The following is a 15,414-nucleotide window of genomic DNA, read 5'->3' on the forward strand; positions in this document are numbered from 1 at the left end:
ATCCTATCCACTCACCTTCGACACTTGCCTTTCCCTGGCCTGTCAATTTCTCTGGCCCTTTAAACTTACCTGCTTTCCGGCAGCAAGTTTCATAAAAAAGGGGCACAGCCTCCTTGAATTGACTGGAACTAGGCTTCGCTGGGGCCTGCGAGGAGTCTTTCGATGTAGGCCCCAAGTAACTCCGACAAGCAGAAGTGTCAACGTAATTTTCAAGACCAGGTAAGTAGGTATTTATTTCTTCTAATTCCTGCAAGCCAGCACTTTCTGATGCTAGTTGGAATTTATGGCCCATCCTCTCTTTTCAACACTACAATGTCTTCTCCAATCAGTACTGCTATTCCACCTACCTTTTATCTTTCCCTGTCTTTTCTGAACGCTGTATACCTGAATATTAAGTGCCCAGTCCTCATCATTGTAAAGCCACGTCCTTCCATCATTGCCACTGTGTCATATTCTCTTTTATTATTTAAATGGATCATCAGAATTTTGTGCTTTACATAGCATTGGTGGATTGTGGATGCTATATTATTGTTAACAGTGTAGAATGTTTTATTTAGTTATTTTACTTGCTAATTTGCAACTTTTAATTCATCCTTGTAAATTTAATACACATTAAATCCTGACAGGAGGAATGCTGCATCTAATAATAATGCACCTTAAAAGAAAGAAAGACTTTATGTAGCACCTTTCACAACCTCAGGGCATCCCAAATCTCTTTACAGCCAAAGAAATACTTTTGAAGTGTAATCACTGTTGTAAGGTAGGAATGGAAACTTTTCTGTGGTTCTATGGCAACTAATTTGTGCAAATTCCCACAGGAAGCAATGACCAGATAATCTGTTTTTGTGATGTTGGATGAGGGATAAATATTGGCTAAGGTAACCATTTAGAACTCCTGTACTAATCTTAGGAATAATGCCAATTGATCTTTTACATCCACCTAATAGGAAAGACCATGCTTCAGTTTAATTTCTTTCCGAAAGACAGAACCTCTGACTAATGGCAGCATTTTATCAATTCTGCATCAGGGAGACAGCCAAAAATTTTGAGCACAAGGCTTTGAAATGGGTCTTCAATTCACAACCTTCTGAATCAATAGTAAGTGCTATCAGCTGGCAAGGAGTAGGGTGTATGAGATTTGAAGCAGGGAAGATAGATAGCCTGTTAATGATTAATAATTAGGATCATGTGTGGAAAATGTTATTTGGGCAAAGCACTGCTGTGATGCCAAGAACCACTGAATCATATTTTAATGATAATCAACCCCTTCAGAAAAACAAAGAAAAATTAGTGGTTGAAGAAGCAAAGAACAAAGCAAAACCAGGATCACAGTTTGAGGAAGAAATATGTGAGCCCTCAAAATAATTTATTTCTATCTCGCGCATAGTCGCTGTTACAGTATGCAAAAAATCTGAAATTCCTAATATCTCTGCCAGAAAGAATATTCCATGGCAAAGTTAACTGATATATTCTTTTGTGCAGAGAAGGCTGATAGATTACTACAATCTGCTGCATTAAAAAATAGTTTACTTTGTAGTGAACCCATGAATTATGGTAAGGTTTAAGCACTAAGATGTATATGGAAGTCTCACCCATGTTAGATGAAACATTAAACCAAGGCCCCATCTGGCCTCTCATATGTTTATAAAAAAATCACACAAAATTATTTCAAGAAGAGCAGGGGAGTTCTCCCTTGTGTCTCAGACCTTTGGTGAAATCTGCTTGTACTGCAATGGAAACTGAGACATGAGTCATTAGATACTGCATCAAGTCTGGGTCCAGAAGTGTGCTGGTAGAGTTAGCCATCACATCCATGTTGCAAAGGATAGGCTCCAAGCTCTGTGCAAAGCCCTGTGCCAAGTTGGTTGCCAGTCTCCTCCATGCTCCTTGATGGTGTACACCATCTGGGGGAAGATGGTGGCTCTGTCACTGGAATAGTAATCCAGAGACCCAGCCTAGTGCCCTGAGAACATTGGTTCAAATTCCACCATTGCAGCCGGTGGAATTAAAATTTAATTAAAAAATTTGGAATGTAAAGCTAACCTCAGTAATGGTGACCATGGCAACTATCATTGTTCCAAAAACACATCTAGTGAGTGGGCAAAGATGTGACAAATGGAGTATAATGTGGGAAAACGTGAAATTATCCATTTTGGCTGGAAGAATAAAAAAAGAAGCATATTATCCAAATGGTGAGAGATTGCAGAGCTCTGAGATTCAGAGGGATCTGGGTGTCTTCATACAATAATCACAAAAGGTTAGTGTGCAGGTACAGTAGGTAATTAGGAAAGCTAATAGAATGTTATTGTTTATTGCAAGGGAATTGGATACAAAAGTAGAGGGGTTATGCTTAAATACAGGGCATTGGTGAGACCACATCTGGAGTACTGTGTACAGCATTTTTTAAGGAAGGATGTAAATGCATTGGGAGCAGTTCAGAGGTTTACTAGACTAATAGCTGGAATGGGCGGGCTGTCTTATGAGGAAAGGTTAGACAGGGTAGGCTTATACCCACTGGAGCTTAGAAGAGTAAGAGGCAACTTGACTGAAACATAGGATCCTGAGGGATCCTGAAAGAGTGGACGTGGAAAGGATCTTTCCTCTTGTGGGAGAATCGAGAACCAGGCGTCACTGTTTAAAAACAAGAGGTCGCCCATTTAAGACAGAGATGAGGAGAACATTTTTTCTCTCAGAGGGTTGTGAGGCTGAGATCATGAGCATACTGTCATCTTCAATGGTTTCAGTCCTGCCATTGATCACGATCTCAGCAATAGGACTTACGATAATGGCTAGCACTGTCTGCTCCATGGGGTTAGAACATGCAGGCACGCCTCTCATGCTCTGGTTAACTCCTGTTGCCTCTGGTTTGCACCACTTTGTCCTGCAAAAGAGAGGGAGATATGTCAGTCAGTGCCATGCCATATATTTAGGTGATGGGGTTGCCATAGTTAAATACCTGGCAGTATGTGTAAGCTTAGAGATGTGGGTGTGAGGTTTGCAACAGTGCTAACTGTGTGAGGATGAGGTGAAGCCTGGTATGAGTCCTGATTCTGTTACAGTTCTGATGAAAGGTCACTTAACCTGAAACATTAACTCTATTTCTCTCCACAGATACTGTCTGACCTGCTGAGGTTTTCCAACACATTCTGTTTTTATTTCAGATTTCCAATATCTGCAGTATTTTGCTTTTGTATTGTGAATCCTGATTGATTGATATTGCTATTATCTGAGTGATAGATGTTTGGTGATTTGAGCAGTGGCTGGGACTAGTGGTGCAGTTGTTCCGCTATGACATTTGAAGATGAATTCACTTACCTTGACCACTTGTGTGAGGTCATTAAATATCTTGTGGCACTTCATCCAGGTCTTATGTTCAGATTCCTGGGATTGAACTCAACTCCTAATTATTCCCATTGACTTTTCACCATGTGTCTGGAGGGCCTCCTGCCCCTTGCAGATACAGGATATCTCTTCTCCTTTCCACCTCCTCCACCAAGACCTCCAGTGCAGCATCGAAAAGCCTGGGTGCTCATGCTCTCCCATGTCCAATCATCCTTCTCAGGTCAAATTCAGCTCAAAAAGGCCTGCTCCAGCCCATCTCCTTTAAAAAGTGCAGGCTAGCTTTAAACAGAGCACGCTAGCTTTAAGCTGCAGAAGCAAGTATGGCTTCTGGGTTCTGATGATAAGTGCAGCTAATCAACAGTGTGTGTAGTGCTGGCTGACCAACAAAGATTTATGGGCTGGATTTGATGGCCCTCCATCAGGTGTATTTTCGGCGAGGTTGGTGGGTGGGTCGGGGGTGGGGGGTGGGGGGGGTGGTGGGAAGTGCGCATTTGAAATATGAGGGATAGCAAGCCCAGCACTTTCCTGCCTACCCCCAAGCGGTCCCCTAGAAGATGGTAGTTGGACAGAGGCTGAAATCAGCAGCCTGCCTGCCACTTTTAAATAAGTAAATAAAGGTCAATTGAACTTGTTAGCAAGCCAACTGACCCAGATAATGCACTGCCCATGCCATAAAATGGTTGGCATGGGTAGTCAGGCAGGAGTGGGCAGGCCATTTCTTAAAAAAATTTTTTGTAAAGGCAGGAAGTAAGGGGGCACAGCATTCGGCGGGGTGCCTGCAGTAATATCAGAAATGAGCCCAGGATGTGTTTGACAGAGATTACTGGAAACAATGCACCAAGGAACTTCGAAACGTTTATTAGCTATTTACAAGGATGTACAAGGACAGAGTAGCATGAAGCTCCTTCAATAGGCATTGGTCTGAGTTCTCCAGACATATGATCTGACATCACTGATGCTATATACTAGCTATTAGTATAATAGCTATTAGCCCTTTATAGGAACCATGCTCTTTGCACATTGTGAGCATCTCCCCCTCCCCAAGATGTTACACACCCAGAGTTCCTCCCCACCTGGCTGCCAAAACATGCCCCTTCACCACCCGCTTCCCCAGGCTGCCCAATCCCTCCCTGTCCAACTTCCGACTCACCTGGGTCCGGAAGCCATGGCTGCCTTCTTCGTGGGCCTTCTTGCAGTCATGGCAGCATCCACTACTGGTATTTGGTGCTGCTGGGACTGCTAGACCTGACAGCTAATCAGATTGCCTGGCAGCTCTTGAGGGCAGGACGTCCACTGAGGTGGGAAGGTGCCACTCTCTGCTCGTTTAGCAAGTGGCAGCACTTACGGCTGTGGGACAGGATTCTTTTGGGTGCAAAGGCTGCCAGCCAATTCTTGCAACAGGGTTTGGGGGCTTGGGGTGAGCAATACTGTGAAATCCAGCCCCATGTAAATGAAATGCCTGCATTACATTGAACAGACATTAATCATGCATTGTGTTCTCCACACCCATTTTCGGGTCTATCCAAATTAACCCCCTAAGAGTCTAATTAAGATATTTTATTGAGTCAATATTCTGTGATTTTCCATTGAGCTTGTATTTCACCTCAGTGAATAGAGTTAGTGTAGTCCAATACCTTCCATACTTCTGTTGTCAGGGGTGCAAAAGATTCAGCTAGTGAATCTCCCATGAGCTGTTTTGGATAGAGTACTGTAAATGCCATGAAATGGATTACTCAATTACTCCAACAAATTTAAGAGATCTTAAGGAAAAATTCAAGGTAAGGCTGCAAACAAAGAAACACTAGCACCAATCCAACTCTAGTTACCTTCTTTCATACAGTTTTCCTTAGTCTGTGTTAGTTTGACTAAACGATTTGCTTCCTCCAGCTGAATCTCCAAGAGATTGTTTCTCCCCTGAGTTTTGGCTATTTTCTAAGGGATGTAAAGAAATACTTAAAAGTCACACCAGTATAAAATCATATGTCCTAATTATTAATAGCAGGTTGATGATGAACTGCCTTTTGGATAAAAATTGCATTTAGCCCTCTGCATTATGAGACATTTTGAGAGCTAAATTTGTCTTTAACAGCATTATATAAATGCAAATTATTGTTGTCTATTAGATAAAAGATTACAGGGAACATGATACAGCTTTTTTTTATTAGTTCATGGAAAATGAATGTCTCTGGCAAGGATAATATGTATTGCCCATTCCTAACTGCCCTTGAGAAGGTGGTGGTGAGCTTCCTACTTGAACAGCTGCAGTCCATGTGGTGCAGGTACACCCACAGTGCTGTTAGGCAGGGATTTCCAGGATTTTGATCCACCAACAGTGAAAGAACAGCGATATAGTCCCAAGTCAGGATGGTATGTGGAATGGAGCGGAACTGGCAGGTGGTGGTGTCCCCATGGACCTACTGTCCTTATCCTCCTTGGTAGTAGAAGTCGCGGGTTTAGAAAATGTGGTCTAATCTGGACTTTGTATAGCTGTGGCAAGATTTCTATCCCTTGTAATCTAATCCTCAGGTATAAACGCCATAAGTCTTTGTGATTATTTTCTGTGGCTATTCATGAGGTTCTGTTGATTTACGGACCTGGATCCCCAAGTCTCTTAGGCCTCCAGTTTCTGGCTTTCCACTATTTAGAACCTATTCTGTTCTATCCTTTTTTAGGTGCAAAGTGGATGGCAGCACATTTACATCAGGTAGGCAAAAAAAACCTTTTAAATAAATTTAGGGCAATGATTGACAAGGCCGCCCATCAGGTCTTGCAATACAATGACCTGGACTGGGAAAGGAACTTTCGTCCAGTATTTCTAAAATAAACCTCAACAAGCAGAGAGAAAAAAAGCAAATGCCATCACAGAAAACAACAGAGATTACAGGCCAGATAGAGGCATTAGTGTTTTAATTTTGAAGACTAGGCCTTGAATTGAGATAAGGTGTTCCAGTAAAATATAAACATCTCTTCCTGGAAAATTGACCTGTACTGCAGTTGAGTGGAAGAAGACCCTGCTAATTGTTGAAAGGAGATCTCAGAGAGAGAGGGAGCCCACAGCAACTCACTATAGCTGAGTCCCCACTGTCATAAATACCCTTTTCACCACTTTCATCTTAGTCCTCCATTTTCTTCAAATGTCTATCTGAAAATTCAGTTTCCCGAATATTAAAACTTCCATGTTCCTATTTCACCACTATTTTTGGGTCAAAAAAATTTTAAAACGCCTGCTCCTGTTCACTCACAAATCTCCAGTAAAATGCAAATGTTCTTTTCTACCTTTCAAAATCCTTTGAATTGCAACAGCTGCAAATCAATTTCAAAACTTATTCCTACATGCAAATTTCAACTCTATTCTGTTTACCTGTAAGTTAAAATCAACCATAAAGTCTCATAACAAAACGTAAGAAGATACCACTGACAATGTAAGAAATGCAGGTCCCTTTAAGAATAAATCAGGACATGCCTCAGGTGAATTGAGAGCAGGTGATGCTCATTGAAGATAAAAGCAAAAAACTGCGGATGATGGAAATCCAAAACAAAAACAAAAATACCTGGAAAAACTCAGCAAGTCTGGCAGCATCTGTGGAGAGGAACACAGTTAACGTTTCAAGTCTGAATGACCCTTCAACAGAATTAAAAATAGAAGAGTGGTGAAATATAAGCTGGTTTAAGGGGGCGTGGGACAAGTAGAGCCAGTGATTGTTGGAGATTACCAAAAGATGTCACAGACAAAAGGACAAAGAGGTGTTGAAGGTGGTGATATTATCTAAGGAATGTGCTAATTAAGGGTAGAAAGCAGGACAAGCAAGGTACAGATAGCCCTAGTGGGGGTAGGGTGAAGGAATTGAAAAAGGCTAAAAGGTAGAGATAAAATAATGGATGGAAATACATTTAAAAATAATGGAAATAGGTGGGAGAAGAAAAATCTATATAAATTATTGGAATAAAAAGGGGGGGGGGTCGGAAAGGGGGTGGGGATGGAGGAGACAGCTCATGATCTAAAATTGTTGAACTCAATTTTCAGTCCAGAAGGCTGTAAAGTGCCTAGTCGGAAGATGAGGTGCTGTTCCTCCAGTTTACATTGAGTTTCACTGGAACAATGCAGCAAGCCAAGGACGGACACGTGGGCTTGAGAGCAGGGTGGAGTGTTGAAATGGCAAGCGACAGGGAGGTCTGGGTCATGCTTGCAGACAGACCGAAGGTGTTCTGCAAAGTGGTCACCCAGTCTGCGTTTGGTCTCTCCAATGTAGAGGAAACCGAATTGGGAGCAACAAATGCAGCAGACTAAATTGAGGGAAGTGCAAGTGAAATGCTGCTTCACTTGAAAGGAGTGTTTGGGCCCTTGAACGGTGGGGAGAAGGGAAGTGAAGGGGCAGGTGTTGCACCTTCTGTGGTTGCATGGGAAAGTGCCATGGGAGGGGGTTGAGGTGTAGGGGGTGATGGAGAGTGGACCAGGGAATCCCGGAGGGAACGATCCCTGCGGAATGCCGCCGGGTGGGGTGGTGAAGGGAAGATGTGTTTGGTGGTGGCATCATGCTGGAGTTGGCGGAAATGGCGGATGATGATCCTTTGAATACGGAGGCTGGTGGGGTGATAAGTGAGGACAAGGGGGACCCTATCATGTTTCTGGGAGGGAGGAGAAGGCGTGACGGTGGATGCGCAGGAGATGGGCCGGACACGGTTGAGGGCCCTGTCAACCACCATGGGTGCTAAACCTCGGTTAAGGAAGGAGGAAGACATGTCAGAGGAACTGTTTTTGAATGTGGCATCATCAGAACAGATGCAATGGAGGTGAAGGAACTGAGAGAATGGGATGGAGTCCTTACAGGAAGCGGGGTGTGAGGAGCTGTAGTCGAGGTAGCTGTGGGAGTCGGTAAGCTTGTAATGGATATTGGTGGACAGTCTATCACCAGAAATTGAGACAGGGAGGTCAAGGAAGGGTACAGAAGTGTCAGAGATGGACCATGTGAAAATGATGGAGGGGTGGAAATTGGAAGCAAAATTAATAAATTTTTCCAGGTCCAGACGAGAGCATGAAGCAGCAACGAAGTAATCATCAATGTACTGGAGAAAGAGTTGTGGGACGGGGCCAGAGTAGGATTGGAACAAGGAATGTTCCACATACCCCATAAAGAGACAGGCATAGCTGGGGCCCATGTGGGTACCCATAGCCACACCTTTTATTTGGAGGAAGTGAGAGGAGTTGAAGGAGAAATTGTTCAGTGTGAGAACAAGTTCAGCCAGACGGAGGAGAGTAGTGGTGGATGGGGATTGTTTGGGCCTCTGTTCGAGGAAAAACCGGAGAGCCCTCAGACCATCCTGGTGGGGGATCGAGGTGTAGAGGGATTGGACTTCCATGGTGAAGAGAAGGTGGTTGGGGCCAGGGAACTGGAAATTGTTGATATGATGTTGGGTGTCAGAGGATTTACGGATGCAGGTGGGAAGGGACTGGACAAGGTGAAAGAGAATGGAGTCAAGATAGCAAGAAATGAGTTCCTTGGGGCAGGAACAGGCTGACAAGATCGGTCTGCCGGAACAGTCCTGTTTGTGGATTTTGGATAGGAGGTAGAAGCGGGCCATCCCCGAGGTTGGGAGACTATCAGGTTGGAAGCTGTGGAAGGAAGATCTCCAGAGGAGATGAGGTTAGTAACAGTCCTGGAAACAATGGCTTGATGTTCAGTGTTGGGGTCATGGTCCAGGGAGAGGTAGGAAGAAGTGTCTGTGCCTCCGCGAGGTAGAGGTCAGTGCGCCAGACAACAACAGCACCGCCCTTGTCAGTGGGTTTGATTACAATGTCAGGGTTGGACCTGAGAGAATGGAGTGCAGCAAGTTCAGAGAGAGACAGGTTAGAGTGGATGAGAGGAGCAGAGAAATAGAGATGACTAATGTCACGCCGACAGTTCTCAATGAAAAGATCAAGAGAAGGTAAGAATCCAGAGGGAGGGGTCCAGGTGGAGGAAGAATATTGGAGGCGGGTAAAAGGATCCGTTGAATGGGGAGAGGAGTCCTGCCCAAAGAAGTGAGCACGGAGACGACGGTGACGGAAGAAGAGTTCAGCATCGTGCCGAGCCCGAAATTCATTGAGATGAGGGCATAAGGATATGAAACTAAGTCCTTTGCTGAGTACTGAACGTTCAGTGTCAGAGAGGGGAAGGTCGGGGGTATAGTGATGCTCATTGAAGCCTGTGCTTAAGAGCTGGTATTTTCCCCAGTAGTGGGTTTGCTTCTGGGCAGGGAGAGGATCTAGAAGGGAAGAGTGGATAAACTGGTATTTATACTGAACAACAGTTTAACAACGAACAGCTGTGATTCACAGAGTGTCTTCTGCTGCCTGATTCGACAAATGGATATCCACCTGTTAATCCACCATGGTAGCAGAGGATTGAACTTGATTGCCTCAGGTGGGAAGATAGAGAAAACAGAAAGCAATCCCTGTTTCTGACAAAAGCAAAGCTCCTGGTGGCTTTTAAGGTGAAATGCTGAATCATGTTGCCAGGTCACAAACCATGATGACCCACCAGTCTTTTCAGAACTGGAATCATACGAACAATGGAAAAATGTGGTGGAGATGTGGACTCGGGTCACTTCTCTAGCCAAGAGGAAGCAAGGTATGGCTCTGGCCTGGTCTTTATCAAGAAGTAAAATTAATAATAAAGTATTTTTGGAACTGAATATAACTGACTTAGGGCAGAATTTTTTGCAGAGTGGAGGGTGCGGCCTGACCTGCTTGAGTGTAAAATAGCATGTGATGATGTCGGGTGAGTGTCCTGATGTCATGGTGCACTCATGTGATATTTCGGTCAGTGGGCATAAGTGGGAGCTGGAGCTGTACCTGCCATTAATTAAGAGGCCATTCAAAAGGCAATTGATGCCAATTTTATTTTTCCCACAGATTTTGTGCTCGTCACATGGGCAAAATGGGCAGTGGCCAGCTGACAATTTGCAAAACCTCATCCATGTGTGGGATAAAAATGTTCAGCAGCATTGCCAGTGTGAGTAGTGAGGAATTCTGTAGATGGTTTGTTGATGGTGACTGGCAGCTTCATCTCTGTTTGGGGCTTCATTGTTAGCATTTGCAGGCTTCATTTCAGGTCTCCTTGGCGTCACCAAGGCTCTCAGAGGATTCAGACTGTGTGGGCCCTTCCAGGTATCAGATTGCCTCCTGTGACCCTGGTAATGGCGATTGTGGTCTCTGCTGGCAGCACTTCCTCTGAGGAGGAAGACCGGGGCAGAAGGGAGAGGAGACCACGTGACCCAATGCAGTTTGCGGAGGAATGACCTGTGGAAGGAGAGGGGCAGGCACAAGGGGTGCTAGGCCAGTTGGTAGTCCAAGGTGTTAGGGACTGCAGAAGATGTCACTATCCTGTTGCTAGGGTTTACAGGCAGTGGTGCAGCTACTTCAATGTCAGGGGTACAATGCTGAAGGAGGCTCCACCTCTCCAGGGAAGCCATGACCTCCATTTGCCAGATGATTGGCCCTGAGATCACCTCCGAATGTGTGGGTGGACACCCCTTGCCAGTGGCTCTAAAGGTCACAGTGGCCCTCAACTTCTATGCATCTGACTCTTTCTAATGATCAGTAGGGGATCAGTGTGAATTCTCCCAATCAGTTGTCTATAGTTGCATCAAACTGGTGACAAAAGCTCTGTTCAGGCAGGTATTGACTTTCATTTCTCTATGGATGAGGCCAGCCTGGCTGAGTGGGCTAGATGCTTTACAGCGATCGCTGGGTTCTCCCACATCCAAGATGCCATCAACTGCACACATTTGGCCATCAAGGCGTCAGCCGGGTGCCTTCGTTAACAGGAAGGGTTTCCACTCCATGAATGTGCAGATAGTGTGTGATCACAGGATGCAGATTTTGTAAGTGTGTGCAAGGTACCCAGGCAGGTCCCATTGACACATACATCCTGAGATACTCGCAGGAGCTGAGACTATTCAGTCTGCAGCCTGACTGGATAGCTGCTGGGTGACAAGGGCTATCCCATGGAAAGGTGGCATATGACCCCTCTCCACCATCCCAAGAAAAGAGGCAGAGCAGCAGTACAACAGGAGCCATGCTTCCACAAGGGCGGTGATAGATAGGACCATAGGTCTTCTGAAGATTTGCTTCCAATACCTGGACCGTTAAGGAGGAACACTACAATACCCCCCAGAGCGGGTGTCACTGATCATGGTTGCATGCAGTGCTCTCCACAATCTGGCACTGGCAAAGGGAGGCCCACTGGAGGAAGAGGATCTTGATGCAGCTCCACAGCCCACAAAGAATTCAGTAGTGAGCCCAAAGACTAGCATGGTGACGAGAGTGTGGAGGCAGACATCTATCACCTCCAAGGAGGCAGGGATGCCTTAGTCCAACGCTCCTTCAGCTAGGCTGCCAAGTAAGTGCTACCACCTCACGCCAGGGCTGCTGCCTCCATCCCAGATGACAATTTCCTTTGACACCAAAGTCCACTCAGTGTCTGTGCAATAAAGTTTAGAGCCACCCACATCCAGCATTTCATACTGGCGTAACCAGTAAATAAAAAAAATGTGAAGCACATTCAGGCCATTATGATAAATTTTCTTTACTCTCGTTTTGAAAGTTCAAACAAATTAACAGGTCTCTGGTCTTCAGCCCCAGACCAGTACATGCACAACACTGCACAGTAGAAGATCACCTGTGACCAGTCCCTCTTGTGCTCATGGTGCCTTAAACTTACATTTGTGACTGCTACGTCTTGGTGCTTCCCCCCCTCGCTGGTAGTGGCATTGGAGGCAGCCTGCTGACTCTGCCATCTGGTTGGCCTTGATGACCTTGGTGGTCGTCCTCTGGCCAGTGGAGCCTGTGCTGGATCCACCTGGGAGGGAGTGGCCATTGCCATGGCTGGCAACTCCCCTGTTGCTGCAGTCTCATCAGATGCCACAGTCACTGGCAGAGGTGTGGAGGAGCTGCTGCCATCATCCAGAGCACCCTGGCTGGAACCCACAGATGACAGGCAGCTCATGTGCCAATGTGAGGTTGTTCTGGATCTCCCTGCTCGCCATTGATGGGATAGCTGGGATACTGAGGTCAATGCCTGTACGAGGGCTTGCAGGTCTAAGCGCAATCCCAGGAGCCGCTGATTCTGTTCTTGGAGCTGCCTCTCCATGAAAGTTGCCACACTCTCAATAGAGGAAGTAGTGTGATCGGCCATGAGGGTCAACACAGTGCTGATACTCCGCTTGAACTCTCCCTAATTGATACCATGACATGCATACCACATGGATCTCTGCCAGATCCTTCCGCACATCTCGCTGGAAATCCAGCACCTGCCGCCTACTGGACAACTCCAGAGGCTTATCTGCCTTCAACTCAACATCGTCCTGGTCTCCAGCAGCCCTCCTACTGCCAGCACCCTGGGCACTCTGCCTCTGCCTGCACCTCAAGTGAGTGTGAAGTGCCCAAACCGTTGTGCACTGACATTCTAGCTGAGGATATAATGCCCACTGAGGTGCTGGTATCTGTGCTGGTTCAGAGTGGGTGTGACGCAGGTGCATCTGGAGCCTGGAGGTCCTCTGGTGTCATGGTGGCTCTTTGGGGTCCTGTGATTGGGTGCGTGGTGGCGAATCTAAGGGAGAACAATGATATGTCGTTCGTTTAAGTCACTGCACTGTCACTGTGTATGCCATGAACCCTGGTGAGACAATGGAGATCTGCATCATGGAGCCACTGTCTTTCAATGATCCATTGGGAATCTAGTTTTGAGATTCTCATCAATGATGAGACTACATCAGAATCATCCAAAACTCTCATTTCTGTGTACTGCCCTCTTACCTTTGCCTGACGTTCAGCCTCTCCGTGGCCAGTTGACCGAGGTGTGTGCCAGGTCTCCATCTCCTGCTCGTGCCTCGTGAGGATTAGGAGGTTTTGGGGGCCTCTGCTGGACTGACATTCTTCAATGTTGTTATGGGCCGTCTTCTCCTGAAAGAGTGGAGGATCATTGATTAATCCACTCTCTACCTGTGGTGCCATTGCAGTCTGGCCAATCCCTACTGAGGACCACCTGAGTCATGGCCCTCGAGCCGCACGGCACTCAGTCCAAGCAGCCAGTGCTCACCCCCTTGGCCAGCTCCAGCACCCCTGAGCTCCACGGGAGGGAAGGTGGCAGACCGTAACACTTCAACACACTGATCTATGCCCTCACGGTACTGGACCTTCCTGAGTATAGCAGGTCATTAAACCTCGTACGGCACTGGACCCAGGTGCACCACACATCATGGCTGCTGACCAGTGCTGCCACCTCACTAAGATGAGGAAAAATTTCTTCATTCAGAGGGGCTTTGCTTCTGGACAGGGAGAGGATCCAGAAGGGAAGAGTGGAAACTGGTATTTAAACTGAACTACAGTTTAACGATAAACAGTTGTGATTCACAGAATGTCTTCTGCTTGATTCAGTAAATGGATATTTGCCTGTTAAACAACCGCCTCTCCTCTTTTATCCCTTCTGTAGACAATCTAGTTCTAACAACCTCATCTTTGACTAACCCTGGACACACATAGACACAGCTTACTCTTAGCTACACAAAATATATACATAAACACTGAAAAATAAAAATATACACATTATCACAATTGCAGGAGTTCGTCAGGGTAGTGTCCTAGACCCAACCATCTTCAGCTGTTTCATCAATGACCTTCCCTCCATCATAACCTCAGAAGTGGGGATGTTCACTGATAGAATCGTTATCAGGATCATAGAATCATTACAACTCAGAAGGCCATTTGGCCAATCGTGTCCATGATAATCCCAAGGTGAAATTCATGTTCTGCCACTCCCCTATCCTCTCCCCATTTCCCTGCACATTTCTCCCTTCTCAGACATTCAGAAAATGTGAAAAAATTTATGGTACAGAAGGAGGCCACTCTGCCCATCATGCCTGCACCAACTGAAAAATGAGCCACCCAGCTTAATTCCATTTTCCAGCACTTGGGCTGTAGCCCTGGAGGTTTCAGGACTTAGGGTGCATATCCAGACACTTTTTAAGTGAATTGAGGATTTCTGTCTCTACTACCCTTTCAGGTAGTGAGTTCCAGAACCATACCACACCCTGGGTGAAAAAAATGTTTCCTCATCTCCCCTCTAAGCCTTCTACCAATCACTATTTTTAAACACACTGGATGTATCAGGGAAGAGTGGGTGTAGTTTGACTTATGTTCAAACTTCAAGGTTGGCAGGGCAGCTGTGCTGCCTGCCCAAAAGGCCTACGGCAGGTCCAAACCTTATTTGGAATTGGGCTTCATTTAAGTGCCACAGGAGAGCTATGGGCAACAAAAAGATACCCTGCTATCACCCACTAGTTGGATAAGGCAAGGATTCAGTCAACTCTCATGCTAATCTGTCTGGTAGATTGAGCTGGGGTGGTGCAGGGAGAGGCAGTCCTGAGGAGGCTTTACTGCCATTAAGGCCCTGTATTGTCAATGTGTCTTCAGAAGCTTATGATTATCATTTGCTATGTTTACTGATTAAAATATAAACATTTTAAACTGTGATAAGTGAATTAGAAATAGGGAAATATTTTGAGATAATTCAATATTGTTCATGATTTACAACTGTTATAAACCCATCACTCCCAGGGTTCATATGCAACAGGATGTTCTAAATGCAGTATTGACAGATCCCGGTATCTCTCCTCAGTGCTCACAGGCTGCAGAATTCCTGTATCACCAGGACTTGCTTACAAAGTTTTACAGCCTAGAAGCCCCATCAGTGACAAACCATATCTTCCTCCATCCTTAATGTTGACAGAACCCAGATTCCAAAACTTTCAACTGCTGTACAACCACAGCAAGGGGAGGCGGTGACGTAGCAGTAATGTCACCGGACTAGTAACCCAGAAGCAAAAACAAAAAATGCTGGAAAAACTCAGCAGGTCTGACAGCATCTATGGAGAGAAAGACAGAGTTAACATTTCAAGTACATATGACTCTTCTTTAGAGCTTCAAGTCATACAGACTCAACGTTAACTCTGTCTTTCTCTCCATGGATACTGTCGGGCCTGCTGAGTTTTTCCAACCTTTTTGTTTTTGTTTCAGGCTTCCAGCATCCGTAG

The 15,414-nt window shown here is 45.6% G+C and overlaps 1 protein-coding gene across 1 annotated transcript in view; it reads right to left on the minus strand.

The window, feature by feature from the left end:
* Positions 1-15,414, minus strand: part of LOC121276826 (coiled-coil domain-containing protein 152-like) — a 150,786-nt gene that overhangs the window by 107,677 nt on the left and 27,695 nt on the right. The window contains exons 3-4 of the mRNA XM_041185369.1: positions 13,139-13,285; positions 5,169-5,274 (exon numbers count right to left, since the gene is read on the minus strand). Of these exons, the coding sequence (XP_041041303.1) occupies positions 5,169-5,274; positions 13,139-13,285 (253 nt within the window). The remainder of the gene's footprint in view (positions 1-5,168; positions 5,275-13,138; positions 13,286-15,414) is intronic.

The sequence above is a fragment of the Carcharodon carcharias genome, chromosome 4, assembly GCF_017639515.1.
Source record: "Carcharodon carcharias isolate sCarCar2 chromosome 4, sCarCar2.pri, whole genome shotgun sequence".
Lineage (NCBI taxonomy): Eukaryota > Metazoa > Chordata > Chondrichthyes > Lamniformes > Lamnidae > Carcharodon > Carcharodon carcharias.